Genomic DNA, 23,356 nt, shown 5'->3' on the forward strand with positions numbered 1-23,356 from the left:
AAGGATGGAGAACTTAGAACAGACCTAGCCAGAGGTAAATCACCCATCCCAGCTGTTGAAACTTGAGTTCCAGCAAGCCCCACCACCAAGAGCTAAAGTGCCCTGAGGTCCTAAATAAACTTGAAAGGCAGTCTAGGCCCACAAGGACTGCAGTTTCTGGGTAAGTCCTGGTGCTGTGCTGGGCTCAGAGCCAGTGGACTTGGGGTGGACCTAGTGAGACAGCCAGGGCAGCCAAGGGAATGCTTACATCACCCCTCTCCCAAACCCAGGCAGCTCAGCTCAGCTTGTAGCTCCAACAGAGATGCCTTCCCTCTGTTCAAATACAAGAGTGGAGAGAGTAAAGAGGACCTTGTCTTGCAACTACCAGCTTAGCCACAGTAGGAGAGGGCACCAGGCAGAGTCCTGAGGCCCCCATTCCAGGCCCTACCTCACAGACAACACTCCTAAACAAACCCTGGGCCAGAAGGAAATCTGCTGTCTTAAAAGGAAGGACCCAGTCTTGGCAGAACTCATCACCTGCTGACTAAAGAGCCCTTGGCCCCTGAACAACCAGGAGGGATAGCCAGGCAGTACTTGCTGTGGGCCCTGGGTGAGACTTGGAGACATGCTGGCTTCAGGGGTGACCCAGCACATTACCAACTGTGGTGGCTATGGAGAGAGACCCCTTCTGCTTGAGGAAAGAAGAGGTAAGAATAAAGGGGACTCTGTGTTGCAACTTGGGTACCAGCTTGACACAGTGGGGTAGAGCACTAAGTAGGCTCCTGGGGTCCCAGATTCCAGGCCTTGGCTCCTGGAAAACTTTCCTGGACCTGCCCTGGGTTAGAGGGGAGCCCCAAGGCCTTAAGGGAGAGACTCAGAACTGGCAGCATTCACCATGAGCTGAATGAAGAGCCCTTGGGCCTTGAGTGAACATCAGTGGTAGCCAGGCAGCACTCACCATGGGCCTGGGGCGATGGCGGCCATGGGAAAAGACTCCTCTGCTTGAGAAAAGAGGACGGAAGAGCGGGAAGGACTTTGTCTTACAGCTTGGGTGCCAGCTTAATGCTTAGCCGCAGCAGAATAGAGCACTAGGTAGATCTCTGAGGTACCCAACTCTAGGCACTGGCTCCTGAATGGCATCTCTGGACCCATGGAGAACTCACTGCCTGAACGAAAGGACGCAAGCCTGGCTGGGTTTGCTACCTGCTGACTGTAGAGCCTTTGGGCCTTGAGTGAACATAGGTGGTAGTCAGGCAGCAGTACTGCAGGCCTTGGGCAAGACCCAGTGCACTCCCAGTGCTGGTGTCCACAGGGCTGCTTGTGTCGCCCCTCCCCCAGCTCCAGGCAGCTCAACACACACACACACACACAGAGAGAGAGAGAGAGACAGAGAGAGAGACTGACTCTGTTTGTTTAGAGGAAAGTAAGGGAAGAGAAGAAGAGAACAAGAGTCTGTTTGATAACCCAGGGAATTCTCCAGGATCTTATGCAAGACCACCAAGGTGGTACCACTATGAGTGTACAAGAGCCACAGCGTTATTGGGCTTGGAGTGTCCCCTAAAGCAGATATAGCTGCAGTGACCAAAGACTTAAGATAACAACACCCAAGTGTCTTCAAATACTTGGAAAGCCTTCCCCAGAAGGGTGGGTACAAACAAGCCCAGACTACAAAGACTACAAAAATACCTAACTCTTCAATGCCCAGGCACTAATGAACATCCATAAGCATCAAGACCATCCAGAAAAACATGACCCACCAAACGAATTAAAGAAGGCACCAGTGATCAATCCTGGAGAGACAGCGATATGTGACCTCTCAGACCGAGGATTCAAAACAGCTGTTTTGAGGAAGCTCAAGGAAATCCATGATAATGTGGAGAAGGAATTCGGAATCCTATCAGATAAATTTAACGAAGAGATTGAAACAATTACAAAGAACCAGAGAGAAATTCTGGAGACGAAAAATGCAGCTGACATACTGAAATATGCATCAAGAGTCTCTTAAAAGCAAAATTGATGAAGCAAGCTTGAAGGCAGCCTATATGAAAATACACAGAGGAGACAAGAATAAAGAATGAAGCATGCTTACAAGATCTAGAAAACAGCCTCAAAAGAGCAAATTTAAGAGTTACTGGCCTTAAAGAGGAGGTAGAGGCGGAGGGTGCAGTGAGCAGAGGTTGCACCATTGCACTGCAGCCTGGGCAACAAGAGTGAACCTCCATCTCAAAAAAAAAAAAAAAGAGAACTTATGAAACCTAGGGAAAGATATTTATCAATATTCAAGTCCAGGAAGGTTACAGAACACCAAACAGATTTAAACCAAAGAAGATTAACTCAAGGTATTTAATAATCAGACTCCCAAAGGTCAAGGATAAAGAAAGGATCCTAAAAGCAGCAAGAGGAAAGAAACAAGTAACATACAATGGAGCTCCAATATGTCTGGCCCCAGACTTCTCAGTGGAAACCTTAGAGGCCAGGAGAGAGTGGCATGACATATTTCAAGTGATAAAGAAAAAAAAAAAACTTTTACCTTAGAACAGTATCCAGTGAAAATATCCTTCATATATGGAGAAATACAGACTTTCCTAGACAAACAAAAGCTGAGGGATTTTATCAATGCCAGACCTGTCCTAGAAGAAATGCTAAAGGGAGTTCTTCAATCAAAAGGAAAAGGACATTAACAAGCAATAAGAAATCTGAAGGTACAAAATTCACTGGTAACAGTAAATACACAAAATATTATAACACTGTAATTGTGGTATGAACTACTATCTTGAGAAGACTAAAAGATGAACCTTTTACAAATAACTACAGCTTTTCAAGATACAGACAGTATAATAAGGTATACATAAAAACAACAAAAAGTTAAAAAGTAGGGGGATAAAGTTAAAGTGTAGAGTTTTTATTAGTTTTCTTTTTGCTTGTTTGTTTGCTGCTTTATGCCATCAGTGTTAACTTGTCATCAGCTTAAAAGAATGGCTCATAAAATATTATTGGCAAGCCTCATGGTAACCTCAAATCAAAAACATACAACAGATGCGCAAAAAATAAAAAGCAAGAAATTAAAACATATTACCTGTGAAAATCACTTTTACTAAAGGGAAGGCAGGAAGGAAGAAAAGGAGGAAGAGAAGACCACAAAACCACCAGAAAACAAATAACAAAATAGCAGGAGTAAGTCCTCGTCAATAATAACACTGAATGTAAATGGACTAAATTCTCCAATCAAAAGACGTAAGAGTGATTGAATGGATTAAAAACAAACAAAAATAACCCATGACCCAACAATCTGTTGCCTACAAGAAACAGACATCATCTATAGGGAAAAACACAGACTGAAAATAAAGCAAAGAAAAAAGATATTCCATGGCTGGGCATGGTAGCTCACGCCTGTAATCTCAGCACTTTGGGAGACCGAGGCGGGTGGATTGCTTGAGGTCAGGAGTTTGGGACCAGCCTGACCAACATGGTGAAACCCTGTCTCTACTAAAAATACAAAAATTAGCTGGGCATCGTGGCAAGCACCTGTAATCCCAGCTACTCAGGAGGCTGAGGCAGGAGAATCACTTGAACCCAGGAGGCAGAGGTTGCAGTGAGCCAAGATCACACCACTACACTCCAACCTGTGTGACAGAGCAAGACTGTGTCTCAAAACAAACAAACACACAAACAAAATACACATGGCAAACAGGTACATGAAAAGGTGCTCAACATCACTGATTATCAGAGAAATGCAAATCAAAACTACAATGAGATATCATGTCACCCTAAAGTTGCTTTTATCCAAAAGACAGGCAATAACAAATGGTGACAAGGAGAAAAGTGAGAAAAGGGAACCCTCATACACTATTGGCAGGAATGTAAATTAGTATAATACTATGGAGGACCATTTGGAGGTTCCTCAAAAAACTAAAAATAAAACTACCATATGATCCAGAAATCTCACTACTAGGTATATACTGAAACAAAAGGAAATCAGTATATTGAAGACATATCGGCACTCCCATGTTTGTTGCAGCACTATTCACAATAGCCTACATTTGGAAGCAACCTAAGTGTCTGTCCACAGAAGAATGGATAAAGAAACTGTGGTACATATACACAACGGAGTACTATTCAGACACAAAACATGAGATTCCTGTCATTTGCAACAACACGGGTGGAACTGAAGGTTATGATGTTAAGTGAAATAAGCCAGGCAAAGAAATACAACATCATGCGCTCTCTTATTTGTGGAAGCTAAAAAAATTAAAACAACTGAACTCATGGAGATAGAGAGTAGAATGATAGTTACTCAGAGGCTGGGAAGTGTAGTGGGGGGTGGGGAAGGGGAGACCGGGGATGGTTAATGTGTACAAAAGAATATAAATGAGATCTGGTTATCTGATAGCACAAGGTGACTACAGTCAACGAGAATTTATTGTACATTTAAAAATCACTAAAAGAGTATAATTGGATTGTATGTAACATAAAGAAACGATAGGCCGGGCACGGTGGCTGACGCCTGTAATCCCAGCACTTTGGGAGGCCAAGACAGGTGGCTCGCCTGAGGTCAGGAGGTCAAGACTAGCCTGGCCAATATTGTGAAACCCCGTCTCTACTAAAAATACAAAAATTAGCCAGGCATGGTGGTGGGCACCTGTAATCCCAGCTACTCGGGAGGCTGAGGCAAGGAGAATTGCTTGAACATGGGAGGCGGAGGTTGCAGTGAGCCAAGATAGCACCACTGCATTCCAGCCTGGGCGACAAGAGTGAAACTCTGTCTCAAAAAAGAAAAAAGAAAGGATCAATGCTTGAGGTGATGGACACCCCATTTACCCTGAAGTGATTACTACACATTGCATGTCTGTATCAAAATATTTCATGTACGCCATAAATATAAACAGCTACTATGTACCCACAAAAAATTAAAATTAAAAAATAAAAAGATCTAGCTTTGCGTTTCATTATTTTTTTCCTATTTTTAATTTCATTGATTTCTGATTTCCCCCCCCCCATCTTGCTTTAGGTATTGCTCTTTGTCTAGTTTTCTAAGGTGAGAGCTCAGATAATTCATTTTAGATTTTCTTTTCTAACATATACATTTAACACTGCTAAGCAACTGCTTTTATTAAACCCCACAAATTTTGATGTATTTTCATTTTCATTTATTCTTCTGTTTGTCTTTGCATTTCAGTTTGGGAAGTTTCTCTTGATATAACTACAAATTCACTGATTCTTTCTTCAGTGGTGCCCAGACTACTGATAAGCCCACTAAAGGAATTCTCCCTGTTACAGCTTTTTTCTCTAGCCTTCTCTTTTGATTCTTTCTTAATTTCCATGTCTCTGCTTACATTACCCATCTGTTCTTACACACTGTCCATTTTCCATGAAAGCCCTTAGCATATTAGTTATTTTAAACTCTCAGTTTGACAATTTCAAAGTTCCAATACATCTTGCCACATCTGAGTCTGATTCTGATGCTTGCTTTGTCTCCTCAGACTGATTTTTCATTTTTTGTTAGCATGCATTGTAATGTTTTGTTGAAAGCCAGACAAGATGTATTGGGTCATAGGAACTGAGGTAAATTGGACTTTAGTGTGAAGCATTCTGTTAATCTGCCTAGAAGTTAGGTTATGTTTAATGTTTGCTGTAACTGTAGGCGCCCATTTCCTCTAGTGCTCTTATTTCTGTCTCTTTTGTTGTCCCTGGGTTTCCCCGTTAACTGGGATATTGGGGAAGGGAAGTACTCTACAATCTGATTATATCTCCATTGTTTTATTGGGCCAAATTCCTTAAAGTGTGACCTTCAAAGAGTTTCTTTCTTTTTTTTTTTTAGACAGAGTCTCGCTCTGTCGCCCAGGCTGGAGTGCAGTGGTGCAAATCTCAGCTCACTGCAACCTCCACCTCCTGGGTTCAAGCAATTCTCCTGCCTCAGCCTCCTGGTAGCTGGGACTACAGGCACGTGCCACCACACCCAGCTAATTTTTTGTATTTTTAGTAAAGATGGGGTTTCACCATGTTAGCCAGTATGGTCTCGATCTCCTGACTTCGTGATCTGCCCACCTCAGCCTCCCAAAGTGCTGGGATTACAGATGTGAGCCACCAGACCAGACTCAAAGAGTTTCTTAGCCTTTTTTCTCTTCTTACAGAAACGCTAGAGGGGGCTGGAGGTGGCTAACTTCTAAGTCAAATAAAGCTCTGGTAAAGTAATTTCTCCTGAGGGCAAACCTTTGCTAGGGATAACAGAACACTGTGGTCATATTTAAAAATGGCTATTTTTCCCCATCCCCTGCCCAAAGCATAAAGGGATTTTTCTCCTATCTTCACCATGAGAGCCTGATGAGGCTTCTGGAGGTAAAACTTACAAAGGTGCAGGGGTCCCTGCAAGACTAGGCCCCTAGGAGTTTTAACTCTCTAGGCACTCCATGCTCAGCCTCCAGCAACTTGTCAATTATGATCTAAGCTTTCCTACCAGTTACTGGCTCCAGCAGCTTCTTCTCCTGGTAAACTGTGATTCTCTGTATTTACCTGTCTCTCCAGTTTTTGGAGTGGACTTAAATTCTCTGATGGATCTAAGAGCTGCTGATTTTCAGTTTTTTAGCTTTTTTCATGTTGTGAACACAGGAGTGTTGACTTTCAAGCTCTTGACATGTCAGAGTGGGCCTCAGTTTGATTTTAAGCAACCTGAGTATATTGTTTGCCATCTAGTTCTCTTATCTGGACCACAGCACTTTGTATAGTAAACTTATTTGAAGCAGCTGGTTCACTCTCTAAGTAATTCTTTAACCTTTAGAAAGTAAAATTGCTTAATAATAAGATTCAGTAAAATTGTAGGGCACAAAATTAACATAAAAATCCGTAATAATGTATTATGTACACTTGAAAATTGCAAAAAAAAAAAAAAAAAAGTAGACATGAGAAGTTGTCAAGAAAAAAACTGCAAGTGCTTAATGGCAAGAAAATACAAGGCTTTACAAAATATTGCTTTGGCCAGGCGTGGTGGCTCACATCTGTAATCCCAGCACTTTGGGAGGCCACAGCATGTGGATCTCTTTAGTCTAGGAGTTTGAGACCAGCCTGGGCAACAAGGCAAAACCTCGTCTCTACCAAAATACAAAAATTTTGTATTTTGCATGGTGGTGCATGCCTGTAATCCCAGCTACTTGGGAGGCTGAGATGGGAGAATCACTTGAGTCCTGCACAGGAAGGTTGCAGTGAGCCGAGATGGTGCCACCGCACTCCAGCCTGGGTGACAGAGTGAGACCCCATTTCAAAAAATAAGAAGTAAATAAAAATATAAAAATTGCTTTTAAGTTTTTAACTATTTTAACAAAAATTGGCTTAGTGCTGGAGTTCTGAATAGATATTACAGTTGATACTTCAGCAAATGCAGAGCCAAAAATATCAACTGATACACAGTTGCTAAATAATGATTATTTAGGAAGAACAATCATCAAGAAGCTCTGAACTTAAAAGTAAAAAATAAAGTCCTAACTGAAAGAGACAAGAACATCTTAACAAGCGGCTTAGAAAAAGCAAGCATAAGATATTCCGTTAAAATTCATTCACTTAACAAATATTTATAAAATGTTCACTATAAGGCAGACACCATGCTAAATACTCATGGAAGGATATAAAGATGTAAAAATGTAAAAGAGCAAACAGTCTAGAGGAGAGAGAAACTCATAAATCGTCACAATTGTTACAATGGTGGTGCACAGCACAGAACAAAGCATATTTCTTTGTTCGTGGGTAGTACCTGGTAACAAGCAGAGAAAGCTTCACAGAAATGGTGGTTTAAACTGCACTCTGGGGTGGGCATGGTGGCTCACACCTGTAATCCCAGTATTTTTGGAGGCCAGGGCAGGCGGATCACCTGAGGTCAGGAGTTTGAGACCAGCCTGGCCAAGATGGTGAAACACCATCTCTATTAAAAATACAAAAAAAAAAAAAAAAAAAAAAATTACCTGGGCGTGGTGGCGCACACCTGTAATCCCAGCTACTCAGGAGGCTGAGGCCGGAGAATCACACGAACCTGGGAGGCAGAGGTTGCAGTGAGCCGAGACTGCGCCAGTGCACCCCAGCCTGAATGGCAGAGTGAGACTCTGTCTCAAATTTTTAAAAAAATGACAAATAAATAAACTGCAGCCTGCATTACCTATTAGCCTCTTTCCCTTCTCCTAAGTCACTCCTCATCATAGAAGAAGTGAGTTAGAAAAAGAGTATGCATGCAAGTGACTGCATATGAATATGTAAATGCATGGAAAAAGGACAGGGGAACAGACTTAACTAGTAACAGTCTCTGGAGGTGGAAGTCAAAGACACCTTTCTCTAGTTTGTCCCTGGATCTAAGGCAAATAAAAGGATACCTTAAAAAAAAATTACAGATATCATTAAAGAAACGTGTATTTGTATATAACTTTTATAATTAAAAACTAATTTTAATGATCAAGGGGAGAAGGTGCCTTGCTTCATGCAGTGTTAGTAAAAAAACAAAAAACAAACAAAAAAAAACAAAAAACAGCGGTTCTATGTGAAAAGATGACAAACCTGGTAGGATCCACTTCAAAGCTAACATGTTGCCAATCAGAGGATGTGATCACAATTCGTAATAAAGGATCCAGGAGTTTTTGTAGATAGGTAGCACCATATACCTATAGAAATGCACGAATAGGAGTTTATTATACCTGCTCCATATATTTTACCTTAAAAGAAGACAATCAGCCCTGCACATTCTGTACATAATATTACTTGACATACCTCAGCACACACATACACACAAAATGAATGATACAAACCTTGAAACAGAATGTCATTATTTTACTGGCCAAGCTGTTGCCTCGGAAGAGAGTCTGCATGGAGTCTGCCAATTCTACTTCTTTAGAAAACATGTTCCAGAGCAGTTGGTAGAGTAAATGCCGAGAATCAAACAGAGTAACCAGAACTCGAGCTAGTTCATCCTGAGAACAAAACAAAATCAGGTTAGTGCAAACAATCCCATTTTTATTCTTAGGTAGGAAGCTAAAGAGTAGCAAAAATGTAAACCCAAAGTTGACAACCACTTGCTAAATTAAGGCAAATGGTGACTGATTAATATTTATCCTGAGATTTAACAGTGTACATTGTTTATGATAGATGACTATATACAATGTCTATGATAGCTGTTAATTCCAAGGATTAACCGGTAAAAGCTATTAAGAGAGGCCTACGCTTTACTAGGAGACAAAATCTCCAAGATTCAGCTCAAATTACATCACAAAATGAAAGAGAGCAGAAACAGAAGATGACAGCAAAGAATTTAGTTTGATATGTACAAGCATTTGCACAGAGCAGAAATAAGATTGATGATCAGAAGAGTTCTACTCTCTTCTCATACAGTCGGGGAACTCAGCGAATACTGAATATATACTAGGCAGAGACACAACAAAAACAGAAAGACTATAGGATTTTTGAGAAACCAGGAAGAAAAGGAATTGGGCATTCAGAACCCAGAGATGAGCCAGATTTACATACAAAGCTAGGGTCCCAAGGATGAGGGCTGAAATTTCTATCTATTACCTAAATGACATCCTTTATAACTCTCTGTAGTAAAACAGTTTGGGGTACACTCAAGAAAAAATGATCTAATGGTAAATCACTGTTTAATCACATGATAAGAAGAAATTTATAGATAATAGGGGTAGCCATAAAAAGATGCCTCAATCCTCAAGCAGTAACAACAAAGGCCAGGATCATGGCTCATAGCTCTCTAATTCTTGCCTGATCCAAGGATTACAATAATGTGGTAGGTGAGATCTGGCCTAACAGAAAATTCCTTCTCAAAGTCATTTAATATAAAACTCAATGAATTAAAGCTACTTGAACTAAATGATTCTTTTTTTTTTTTTTTTTTTTTTTTGAGACAGAGTCTCGCTCTGTCGCCCAGGCTGGAGTGCAGTGGCGTGATCTTGGCTCACTGCAACCCTCCTGGGTTCACGCCATTCTCCTGCCTCAGCCTCCCAAGTAACTGGGACTATTGGCACCTGCCACCACGCCCAGCTGATTTTTTTGTATTTTTTTAGTAGAGACAGGGTTTCACGGTGTTAGCCAGGATGGTCTCGATCTCCCGACCATGTGATCCTCCTGCCTCAGCCTCCCAAAGTGCTGGGATTACAGGCGTGAGCCACCACACCCAGCTCTTAACTGATTCTTTATTAAAAAAATTACTATTTTCAGTGCTAATTATAGGTAGATGCTAATAAGATAATTCAGAATATCCATTTTCAAAACATTTGAACATTTCTGAATTTTAGGCTTCAAGGAGGTTTCAATAATTTGGGGCAGTTGCTAATCAATGAGTATAAAATTTCAATTATACAAGGTAAGTTCTAGAGATCTGCTGTGCAGCATTGTGCCTACAGACAGCAATACTGTATTATACACTTAAAAATCTGTTAGAGGGTAGATCTCATGCCAGGTGTTCTCACCAAAATAAAATACCAGAAGAGAAGCACTTCAGGTGGTGGCAGCAGCAACGGTGCTCTAAAGCAGAAATAAGTCTAACAAGGAGGGACAGAAAGGTAGCTGGTGTGGCTTTGGTGAACAAGAAAGAAAATAGCATAAGATGATGTTAGAGATGAGGTAGGGCCCAGATCAGGTAGAGCCTTGTAGGACAGGATAAGGAGTTTGAATTTTACTTTAAGTACAGGTATAACAAATACAGACTTGTTAACAAGGACAGATTACCTTATTAGTCATAATTTACTATAACTGAAATCAGTTTTGGTACACTAAAAAGCAAATAGCCTTTTAACACTGGAAAGGAACAACAACCCTTCTCAATGTTTTAGCATGTATTAAGAATGATGTGATTTGAGGAAAATTTTTCATTAAATTAAGAGAGAGACATAGCCATATGACGCTTTCAGTGTTTAAAATAAACAATATCATAATATCAAATGCAAATATAGTGCTTAAATTTTTAAAAAACTGTATAAGACATTATGGGGAAAAGAATAGCAAACTGGAGGTAGTAAACAGGCACAAATCGTGGATTCCAATTCCAGCATTGCAACAACTAACTAAAATTAGGTTTAACCTAATTACCTTATCAAATATATGAAGACACCAGAGTAGATCAGTGATTTTTAATGCGTTTAAATGGAATTTTTTAGTAGGATGAAATGATACAGAACACTAGTCAGGTCTAGTGGTGCCAACTACTTCCCTACAGCTGAAAAATCACCTAACTAAACATCTTTCTTCTGGCTCTAAAATTTTATCAATTCATTCAACAAACATTTATTGAACAAATATATTCTGAAGGATTTGCTATGTGCCAGGCACTTTTCTTCTCCACTTACTCTAATCACTTACCCACTGAGAACAAGGAACCACATTGGCCAGAGCCATCGCTATAGGGAGTTCTCCTTGATCACCCATCATTGTGACCAGTTCCACCAATCTCTCAAACCGATCAGCCAATACCGTTTCTGCAAGTGTGTCAAATTCTGTGCCTTGTTGAAGGATTTTTGTCAGAACTTCCATAAATGTAGCTCTTGTCTGGAGATCCTTGTGGTAACCTAAGCCTAATGTGGACAAACACATGCAAATTTACTAACATGGCCTTGCTGAAGTAATTTTTGCTTCTCTTACATGCCAGTTCTCTAGGTTTTGTATTTCTATATGAAACTTTCATTTGATCTCACCTATGGAGTGCATGAGACCACTGTCTACGTTGGCATTGAGTAAGTTTGACATTGCAAGGACCGTACAGTGCCTCAGTGATGCCAGCCTCCGAGACATGCCACGTTTCCTGCCACCTGTTTGCGCACTTTCATCTTCAACTTCACTGCAGTCATTCAAAAGGTTCATAAATAATGTGAAGTATCTGAGAAATAAAAAGACTGACCTTTACATAGCGAAGGCCGTATCAACTAGAAAGCTAACCAGACATTCCAAAACAATCATATGTGCATGGTGTGAATGGCCCTGGGTTAACTGTTTCTCTCCTCTCTCGGGATAATCAGCCAGGGTGGCTTATTATGAAGTGTGCTATGTTGGACATGATTTTACCTGATATAGCCTAGTATACCTTTCATAACATAAGCATCAAATAGATGCAATGTTACCTGGTAAATGTGTCACTTTTAATGTTAGTATATAAAATTAGTGGTCCAAACAGCTTAGACAATGTCACTTTTGTAAATGACTTAATGAAGCAATCTGGGTTTTATTATAAGCAAAATTTCACTGATCATATTATTTTCTTTAAAAAAATCACAAAACACAGTTATTTTCCTATCCTAGTCCTGTCATGGGTATTATTTCTTTGCTTTTTTTGTGTGGTGGGGGGCTTTATTTGCTTTTTGCTTTATGTTTTTTGGTGACTGAAATTTACTTAAGAAATAACTGTGATTTGGCTTCCATCAATTCCACACCATCTCCTTCTTCAGGCTGCAGAGGGAGACCAGCTAGAAGTGAAACTACTGCTTCCATGCTTGCCTGGTCCAAATCTCTGGGAAAAAAAAAAAAAAAAATTTAGAGACCATGAATCTTTCAAGTTCTTTCACTTCCCCTCAAATAAACCTCTTACTAACAGATATAAACCTTAGGAACTACCTATTTCATTAAACAAATTATTAGCACAACCCAAATAATTTGAGTTAATATGCAGATCCCAGAATACAAAATCATCTCAAATGGGGAGAAGGTAATACTTACTTTCTACAAAGTAATCTTGGCAAAATGGCTACCTTAAATCAGAAGCATGTACAATGGGCCCTCTGTATCAGTGAGTTCTATATCCATGGATTCAACCACCCATGGATTGAAAATATTTGGGGGAAAAAAAAGGAGGGTTTCATCTGTACTCAACATGTACAGATTTTTTGTTGTTGTTATTCCCTAAACAATATAGTATAACAATTATTTATACAACATTTATATTGTATTAGATATTATAAGTAATCTAAAGATAATTAAAAATATATGGGAGGATGTGTATAGTTTATATGCAAATACTATGACATCTTATGTCAGGGACTTGAGCATCTGTGGATTTTAGTGTTCATGGGAGTAAGATGTGGGCAGGGGTTTGGGGAGTGGTTCTTGGAACCAATCCCTGACAGAGAAGGCTGTATTATAAAGCTAGGCTTGGTCAAAGAAACATATGTGAATGCTTATTATACAGTCCATAGTGTTTAATCACTTTCTGATATGTGTCAATAAGTATCATTAAAGCAGACTTGATTACTTCCTTTTTTTTCTGTCTCTGGTGCTTGAATCAGGAAATAAATTATTTCTTACAAAGATTCAACACAATGAGTTCCTCAAATAATACCTTTATCTATCTAATCATAACACAAATGCAATCTGAGGTTTTATGTATCTTATTTCCCAATAACTGTAGACTATTCTTCATAAACTGACAACACTAACTTCCCAAACATATCACTCTTTCACATTTAATTTTACTGAAAGTCTATCAGTCAAAAAAAAGCAGTAATAAAGATTAGCGTCTTTACATATTTCAAACACAAAAGTTTGACATCTCAAAAGTTTAAATACACATAAAATACAAGTATAAAGCTGTAATTAAGTAGTTATAACTCTCACAGTAAAACCCACTAATACTTGAAGGTCATTCTTTTTTTACCTTGTAAGACATTTTACATCATCATCTGCTGCTTGGTTTGATGTTCCCATAACCCAGTCTGTCAGGTATTCTACCATCTTATTCCTATAGAATGGTGGAGAAAAGAGAAACAGCAAACAATGTTTTTGAAGCCACACACACACCTTTAGTCACGTAAGATTTCTTATAGTGCAAATAATTTGCCAGATAACCTAAGTGACATGACGACTTTATAAAAGAGATACTGCTATCACAGCCATAAAAGCCAGAAGGGAACAAGCAACATGGATATTTATCCTCCATCATGGCCCTTAGTTATGGTATCAGATTGGAAATAGAATCAAATTCTTAGCTCAAGTATAGCACAGTTTTAGAAAAAGGGAGCATTGTCACAGGCACAAAGCTTAGGGAAATTTGAGAAGAGATGTAGAGAAAAACAAACATGTAAATTGCTCTCTTTTCATGTCCTCCTTTCTACCAATAACCGCATATCTACTCTTTTTCTGTACTTCATTGGACATATTAAGATTTACAAGACCCTACATTGCTCTTTTGAGAACTCACCTAAATTTCATCTCTTGGCAAAATGAGAGGTCATCTCTCCTTGCCATCATTACTTCAACTAATTGACACAGTTTCGTTTTTATTTGAATTGCATGGACCATATTCCCAAGCACACGAACATACCTATATAGACATATAAACAATAAAAAAATTATCAGATATAGACAAAAGAGAAGGCATTCTAAATACTTTAGTCATCAAGTAAAACGAATTAAATGTAAGTTTAAAAACAATAAGATATTTATTTAGAAAAGAACGTACACAACTTCTGGTTACCTTACTGTCACACCCTAGTTTGTGTGCAGTAAAGAATGGCAAGTTATTTTATCAATTACTACCAGTATCAGTGTGTAAGAGGTTTTTCTTATCTCTTAAAATGTTTCTGCTACATTTCAGTAGAATGCTTACCTGACCAGATTTAACATCATTGTTTCAATGCTAGCTTGCCCTAGATGTTCAGAGCTGCCTTCAGTATGATTATCTAGCAAGTTCTTCATTATAGCTATGGTTTGTTCTACAAATTGAGTATTGGTATCAGTCAATAAAACCTAAAGAAAGAACAAATACATTAATGATTTGCCATCAATGCCCAGAAGACAGACCCCCTAGAGAGATGAAACTGACTGATCTAAACACACAGAGTAAGTGCACCCACAGGCATAGAGCCAAATAAGCATACAGATATACGCAGACACTCGTACCCATACACAGGGCACGTATACCCTTAGGCACACATACACACCAGAGTTCCTAAGAGGCAAGCTGACCCCTACATTGAGATGACTCTTCTTTCTGCAATTTTTTGGAAATTTTTAAAAACTGTGAGTACCTAATTTAAATAATCTGAAAGAAAAAGGCTTATTTCAAACAAGTCACTCTATTCATAGAGAAAGGTGAAAAATAAGAGAACACTTTACCTGTCCTTGGGAGTCAAAAAACTTGCTGATGGTATTCTTCAATTTGTTAAATAGCATTGGATACAGAGCAGGACTCAATTCTAGACCCACCAGATCCTTAACATTGGTCCGTATTTGAAGTCCCACTTTCTCATGGTTACACACCATTAAGGACAACAGCCGATCCATAAATTTGCTGACAGGTGTATCTGCGTTTCCCTCTGAAGACATCACTGAAATCATAGAACCCTTACGTTCACTGACTGGACCCATGGGTGGGCTATAGGTTGCCAGGCCAGAATTGCTTCTCTGCTGGAGGCACACTCCCCCAAGGGCACAAAGGAAGCCAGTCATGTTGATCCATTCCTGTAGGGAGTCTGTGTCAGACAAATCTATGGATCCTCCTCCACTCACATGGGACATTCGCCTCTTAACAATGGTCTTGTGAAGGCTTTCAGCAGCCTAAACACAAAATTTTTGTGCAAAGCATGAATTAAACCTTAATTAGTTGAGACTTGACAAATTATGCTTTATCCAACATTTCTTCCATGACAAAAGTACAAAAAATGTAAAATATACATTAAAATCAACCCATAAAATTACCATATACATTTGTAAAGAGTCACTGATCTATTTTTATCATACACTAATATAATCAGCCGAGTGTCAAATTTCTTTTAAAAAGTTTTGATTTCACATGGATGAACCTTGGAAACATCATGCTAAGTGAAAGAAGCTAATCACAAAAGCCCGCATATTCTATAATTCCATTTACAGAATATATCTGGAATAGGCAAATCTACAAAGACAGAAAGTAGATTCATGGTTGCCTAGGGCTAGAGACGTTGGGGGAAGAGAGGCAAGAAAGTGGGTGGGGGGTGGTTAGAGGCAGAGATAGCTAAAGGGTACGGGGTTTTTTTCTCAATTGATGAAATTGTTCTAAAACTTGATTGTGGTGATGGTTGCACAACTCTGTGAATACATTAAAAACAGTCACTGAATTGGACACTTTAAATGGGTGAACTGTATGGTATGTAATTATATAAAACAGTTATCCCCCCAAAAGTTTTCATTCTAAAGCTACATGTCCCCTCCAAATAAAGGTATTAGGTACACACATTTGCTTCGTAAAAATATAACTTTTTCCTATTGTAACTAAGCATGACAAAAACACCATGGAGGAACAACCAGTTTTTATAAATCACCTAATAATGAGAGCAATATGAACATTACAAATCAAATACACACAAACACTAACTGATCGTTAATTTCCAAAGTAACAGATAATATAGTCAATAGTAATAGTTGAATGAACTGCCCACATTTTAAAATTTCATTTACTCTATGGGATCAATCTACTGCCTAAGACATTCTTTAATTAGAATACCTAATAAAATAGCAAAATGAATTGTTTCCATGTTAATTTTTCTCTACCTCTGTTGCCCCTTTTCTGAAAATTCTGTGAAACACCCTGATGAAGGGAGAAAGTGCAAGAAAAGGTAAAGAAATGGTCTCTGCAACAAACAGTCTCTAGCAGTGCTGCCCAGTATTTCTGTGATGACAGGAACATTTTCTCTCTCTGCTGTCCAATAGAGTAAGTAATTGTCATATGTGGCTACTGGTACTTGCGATGTGGTTACTATGTGATTGAGGAACTAAATTTTATTTAATTTTAATTATGTTAAAATTTAAGTTAAATAGTCACACATAGCTAGTAGCTACCACATTACAAAGTACAGGTCTAGATAAACCACAACTAAGTATCAGTCTTCACACAACTATATGTTTACTTTACTGAGCGACTCTTGAAAGATTATCAAAGTGAAGTACATATATTTAGCAGATCAGTTAACAGACAAAAGTCAATTTTACAGACTTACCTGGCCATCTTCCATTTTGGCTTTTGGATAGTTAAGGATTAGCTTTGTTGCTTGTTCCCATTTTGCATGTGTATCTTCCCAAGCCTAAAATGAAGGCAATTATCACTTGAAAGCAACTTAGTCTAGAGCTAAACATCAATCAGCTACAGCCAAGTTTCAAACTTGATGTATATTAAATACTCAGATATTATACTTGTAATATGAACATATCTTGGATTTACTTCAAAAGCTATTCCTGATCACACATATGTAACAAGAGGCTTCCAAATTGAGGGTGGGCGCCTGGGAGGGGTGTTTCTGTTGCTAAGGGCATACCTCAGTGTTTCCTGCAGTGGGATGCTCAATGCGCCTCAGCAGTGCCATCACTCTTTTCTGAAGTGCTGCTCTTCCTAAGCAAATACAACAGCAAATCAAGTTACTGCACTTAGAGCCCTGCCTGCCAATGGAGAACCTGATAAGCCCCACCCAAAAGGAGTAGGAAGAGCAGAGCAAGTGCTTCAAATGATAAAGCCAAAAACTTCCTTTCACTAACCTCACAGGAAAGGTACTTATCTTGGACTCTACAATGTCCACAGAATAAAATAGCTATTCCCACCTACAATTTACTCAAAACATATGCCAATGTTTGTAAAACTTCACTATCTACAACTTAGGCAGAGTAAATTACATAATCATAACTGATAGTAACATCTACTGCCAGTGATTTTTAAAATGTATAGCATATTAACAACTCAGTGGAAGACTAACAATTTATTTCAAATGCTTTTTATTTTCATCTTACTTTGTTCAGAAAAGGATTTCAAGTAAGCTACTTGAATTTCCCCTGTAAACTTACAAAGTAGTGACCTTAAATACATTCTCAAAATCAGATGCCATGTGCTTTGAGGCAGACTGAGTAAAAAAAACCACTATTCACATTTACCTGTTGACATCATATTGCTGACAGAGGCAAACTCCATGAATGTGTTATAGTTGGGCAAGAGGTTATGCACTGACACTTCATCCACCCCACACCGGATATCTGCTTCCTCACAGAGGTGGCGGAAACAGGACATGGCAACCAGAACAGCTTCAGTGTCAGGGTTCCACAGAAACATGTACAGGGCCACTTCTAGTTTGGTCTGGGCTTGTCGGCAAATCGGGGGGGTTCCGCTGCATCCTGCTGCACTATCCTGAGAGTCAAGGGTGGAAGACATATATTTGCAACTTGGGTAATTTTATGTATAAAATCTAACAATGCAATAAACTGTGTGTGTGCGTGTGTGTGTGTGTGTGTGTGTGTCTCAGCATACAATAACTCACAAGAGCTTTTTCCTTTAATCATTATAGGAATTTTTCAAACCCCAAAATATCTTGTCCAAATGAGAAATGAGATTATCTGGACCAACATAATGCTACCATCTGTTCAATTTCAAATCAAATAGATATTATCCTATTCCAGATTCCAGAAATGTAAACTGATTCTAACATGGACAGGTAAACACCATAACGTAAATCTACTGCAGTAACAATATAATGTACCTCCCAGTCAATTAGAAATGACAAAAAAAGAGGAAGTAACAGGAAATTCTATCTACTTGCTATAGGGAAGTAATAAAATAAGTACACTGCAGCACTCATTGAAACAAGGGCATAAACAAGAACTAAATATTGCTGTAGAAGATACATTTGATTCTGAATTACTTATTCTCCAAACACAAAATGGAGAAAATAATTGATAAAATAAATGCAAATTCTACAAGTAAAACAGACATTAGTAAATATCATACTGCTTAGGTGTTTTTTCCTTAACAAGGTTGCATTAAAAATTAGGAATGAAAAAAGTTTTGGTTTGGAAAATAAACTCTTCTGTAATGATGTGATATTTTCACTTGAAATATGATTTATATTTAAAAGAAATTATACACACAAACACAAATCACAGAAACACTTATCTTTAACATGAAGCAAAATACTTTGTTTTTATCCCTGTAAATCTGTACCTTTGTTAGCCGGTACGAATTCTATACTTCTGTGGTATGAATGGGTTTTTTATGGAGTGGAGGTTTATAATAATTCTAATTATCAGATAAAGCTTGTAAGTGTCAAGTGCTATTTACACATCCTTTTATTTAACCCTCTTTAACAACTCTGGGGCAGGAACTATTACTGTCCCCATTTTAAAGTTGAGGAACTGAGGAACAAGGATGTTAAGAACTTGCCCAAGGTTCCACAAAGAGCAGTAATAGAACTAGATTCTAAGCAGTTTTTCACTATTACACTATATTACCTAGATGAAATTTACCAAATTTCATTCAGAAAACAAACAGAGCACATAAAATGATACAGAAAAAGTACAGAAGAAGCTGACCATAGAGGAGTTCCCTTTTCCCTTCCGGAGAGAGGCTCCAGGAGTACGTAGTAATTCTTCATGATCCATGGACATTTGACTGGTATTTCCACTAGAAGGAATATCACATCCTACCCCGTAAAAAAGGAGAAAGTGACAGGAACTTCTATCTGCCTGCTAGAAAAAATAAATAAATAAGCTTTACTGAAGCACTGACAACCAAGAGGAATAAACACTTATTTGAGTTGTCTTCCTGTTTGAGACTCTCCTAAAAAACCTCTCCTCTCAATCTCTATGCCCCAACTTGAAGGAGATTCACTAGAAACCCATTAGAACAAACAAGGTTTACTTAATTCTTTAAAATTTCTTTCAGTTTCCCATTCTCTAAATCATCAGAAACAGTAGATTCTACAAATATAAATTAAGTCTGACATAAACATGAGTAAAACATCAACAATATAAATCTACTGTATGGAAACTATAATTTGATCTCAATGACAAAGATTTTTTTTCCATAAGATTTTATACTGTGCCATGTTGGGATAACCAGAAATTGGCTCTTGAGATTAAGTTCTTCTGGACCAGTAATTAACTCTGGTATGTATATACACCAAGTATGTCACAAGAGTGACTATGCCTACCAGGGCACTATGAATTCATTACTGGATTCCTCATACTCACATTCTGGAGATTATACCATAGGCGAGGCCATGAAAGTCTGAAGTCTAATCTCTTTCTGTATCTTTGGAATAATGCCAAATTCCACTACATTAACATATCAAATAAGTCACATGTGAATAAACCCACTTCACCATTAGTCTATTTCTAAAGAGACAATTTATTAATAACAGCTGTAAATACTGAAAAGGATATGAGTTTCATACATTTAAGGTCTTTCACAGCTATGCTTCTAGTACCAGATAAAAACTCATTAAATCAAGTACTCCGAAAACTAGGCCATAACAGAATTCCTAAATTGATTAATTACAGAAACTATATGTTAAAAGAAATTTAAGGCTCTTCTCTATCTTCCACAACCTCACCATGTTTCAATAGTTCAGAATCAAAACATTTCACTCCACCCCAACGAAGAAGTCTCCTGATATTTTCAAGAGGTGAAACCCTTATTGGAGGAATCGAAATGAATCTAGATTGAGGACCCTCAACTGTTTCCCTTTTGCTTCTTGATAGATAATTCTCTGGACTAGTCTAGCCATGAGATCTAGGTCTTTACGATTTCTCAGAGCTATGATTCTAGAACTGGACAAAAACCCATTAAATCAAGTACTCCCAAATCTACGCCATAATAGAATTCTTAAATTACAGAAGCTATATGTTAAAATAAATTTTATGTATGAATTATGTCTTATGTATGAACTTAAGAGTAAAGATACAATATGCTCCTCAAGCTACTTTGGTTATAGCAGCCCCCACTTTTCCTAGGCCTGCCCCATAGAGACCTATTTAACTCAACTAGAACTAGAATTCATCAACAGTGTGGTTCTAAGGCCAAAGCCTCAGAATAATTTTTAAAATGCTGATTTGCCAGTCATTGTCCTCTGCACACATATTTCCTTTTGAGAACATTGGGAGGAAGGAGAAGCTGAAATAGAACCTAATTTGGCTATAAAACACTTTAGTAATCTCTCACCATTACCATTCCAAATATTCTTCCATTTTTTAAATACGTCATTTTGCTTACCTTATTTTTAAGAAGAAATTTATTCCTGCAGATCAATATTTCCCGCAACCACTTGAGAATTTCTGTGCTACTAAGCATTTGATGACTAGTTAATTTCTTGCAGATGTAAAAAAGCATTTGTGAGCTGCAGTAACATAAAGTTCATTGTTACTAGCATCATCAATAACCTAATGCAGATATAACCAGACATAAGAATGGCATTCTCCCATAATGAATACAAGTTTAGAGAAGCTTAGTTTTTCTTGTAAGGTTTTAGAGAAACAGTTATCAAAGTGTCAATAGCATTATAATCAAAGGAAATAAGTCTACAGGTTATAGAAAAAAAGCAAGTATTTATTTATAAGCCCCCTATGTTTCATTAAACTCCCAGTGTTTCTATCCATGTATCTCATCCTTGTAGTAGACATAAGAAGAAACAATAAACCACATGCACAGCAGAGACTGCCTATAAACCCAGTGCTCCACAGTGGGGGTCTGCAAGCTACCATCCACAGGCCAAACCTAGCCTATCACTTGCTATTGTAAATATATAGTTTTAGTTAAACACAGCCATGCCCGTTCATTCACATGTCTGTGGCCACTTTCATGCTCCAAAGGCAGAACTGAATGGTTATGACAGAAACTATATGACCCACAAGCCCTAAAATATTTACTATCTGGCCTTTTAGAGAAAAGTTTCCTGATCCCTACTCCAGAGCAGCACTGTCTAACATGGTAGCCACTAGCCAGCCACACGTGGCTATTGAGCACTTTAAGTGTGGCTTGTTCAAATTGAGATGTGCTGTAAGTATAAAAGACACACCAAAGTTTGAAGACTTTATTAAAAAAAAGAGAATGAAATGTCATTAATAACTTTTATATTGATTACATGTTGAAATTATAGATAATATACACCGGGTTAAACAAAACATAATTACAATTAATTTTACCTGCTTTTTACTCTTTAATGTAGTAAGTAAAAAACTTTAACATATGGGGTTCTCATTATATTACTAGTGGACAGCACTACTCTAGAGTAAGGTTTAATTCAGCTGCCAAGTAACTTAGCACACCCATTCTTATAAGATAATGGCAAACTTGAGGTTTACACATTTACATTTTCCTCAGTGTGGTGACTTCATGCTCATTAAAATGTAATGATTTATATAATCTAGGAAGCAGACCACAAAATTCTGCATACATTTTTTTCTTCTAAGCAGGTGTCCATTATTAATTCATTCATCGAAAGCATTGGTATTACAGAAAGTTTATGAAAGATCATAGTTCAAAAAACTGAAAAAACAGTATTGTTACAAAATTTTATCATTCTAGGCTTATAACTATGAAAATCTATTAAAAATACAGTAGTAACCACATTGAAATCTGAAAAAAGTAATATACCAAACAACAGTACTTATGTTAGGGTGACAAAATTTAGCACTATTCTTAAAATTTATTTTCTAAATTGCTGTGATACTTTTCCTACAGTTAAAACAAGAAATTCTAATAATTTGAAGTCAAATAAAATACAAAACCATAAAACCTTTGGAAGTGTAAGTTTTACAATGTACTAAGTACTACAGAGTTAATATTTCAAGACAAAAATACAAAATAAAATTTAAAAGTTGAATTTAAAAAATAAAAGTACATATACCTAATCTCCCAAAATGTTTCTACAGGAGCATCAGGATTCCACAAATCAATGCTATCTAACTGATGAAGAACCAGCAGAGCCTGAATTTTTTAAAAAAGAGAAAGACAAAGAGAAGACTCACTCAAACATTTTTGGTAAACATAACACTGGAGTACTTATTTTATAAATGCTAAGAAATTGAGCTCTTTCATTTGTAGTTTCAATATATAGTAAAAGGTAAAAAGAGAGAAACTCTGGTGAACACAAACCTCTAGGGAATAATACAGACAGAATGAAATCATTTTATTCCCATCATTCTGACTCTAACTGGCATGTACATATAAAGCTAAATGATGAATTCGGAACAATATATAACTGTAAAAACTGCTTTAAGAAACAAACAAAATAATTTCAATAGATATTAAAGAACTCTATGAAACAAAAAGTTAATCCCCAAGTAAGAAGGCTTGCCAAAATTAATACACACAGCAAAAGATTTACTTATCTTTTAAGTTTTTACTTAAACTGTCTCACTTGCCACAAAGTCTCTTGTAACAGAAAAGAGCAATTATTTTTCAAAATCAAGAGAGAGGAAGCAAAATGGATTCAGTATTTCATAGCAGATTATCCATTCTAAAGTATTTCAATTGACCACAGAACTGAAGTTGGAATCTGGCTCAGAGAACACTAACAGGAATTAAATAATTCATTTACAATATATAACATATAAATAGATTATTATATAAATTAAAACCATCAAAGATATAAAAAAAAAACAAACTCTTCCTTTGAACTGA

General features: G+C 37.7%; 1 protein-coding gene across 17 annotated transcripts in view; it reads right to left on the bottom strand.

Moving 5' to 3' along the window:
• Positions 1–23,356, bottom strand: part of NF1 (neurofibromin 1) — a 278,753-nt gene that overhangs the window by 129,596 nt on the left and 125,801 nt on the right. For 14 of the 17 annotated variants that reach the window (XM_034943231.3, XM_034943230.3, XM_003811980.6 and 11 more), the window contains 15 exons: positions 22,581–22,660; positions 20,948–21,071; positions 19,267–19,422; positions 17,839–18,088; positions 17,232–17,305; positions 16,917–17,000; positions 15,058–15,498; positions 14,549–14,688; positions 14,141–14,263; positions 13,598–13,681; positions 12,341–12,457; positions 11,649–11,830; positions 11,317–11,528; positions 8,760–8,921; positions 8,512–8,615 (listed from right to left, as the gene is read on the bottom strand). In XM_034943231.3, coding sequence (XP_034799122.1) covers positions 8,512–8,615; positions 8,760–8,921; positions 11,317–11,528; positions 11,649–11,830; positions 12,341–12,457; positions 13,598–13,681; positions 14,141–14,263; positions 14,549–14,688; positions 15,058–15,498; positions 16,917–17,000; positions 17,232–17,305; positions 17,839–18,088; positions 19,267–19,422; positions 20,948–21,071; positions 22,581–22,660 — 2,333 coding nt within the window. The remainder of the gene's footprint in view (positions 1–8,511; positions 8,616–8,759; positions 8,922–11,316; positions 11,529–11,648; positions 11,831–12,340; positions 12,458–13,597; positions 13,682–14,140; positions 14,264–14,548; positions 14,689–15,057; positions 15,499–16,916; positions 17,001–17,231; positions 17,306–17,838; positions 18,089–19,266; positions 19,423–20,947; positions 21,072–22,580; positions 22,661–23,356) is intronic. The other 3 variants (XM_055101329.2, XM_055101322.2, XM_055101326.2) reach the window with 1 other exon arrangement.

This window comes from Pan paniscus, chromosome 19, assembly GCF_029289425.2.
Source record: "Pan paniscus chromosome 19, NHGRI_mPanPan1-v2.0_pri, whole genome shotgun sequence".
Lineage (NCBI taxonomy): Eukaryota > Metazoa > Chordata > Mammalia > Primates > Hominidae > Pan > Pan paniscus.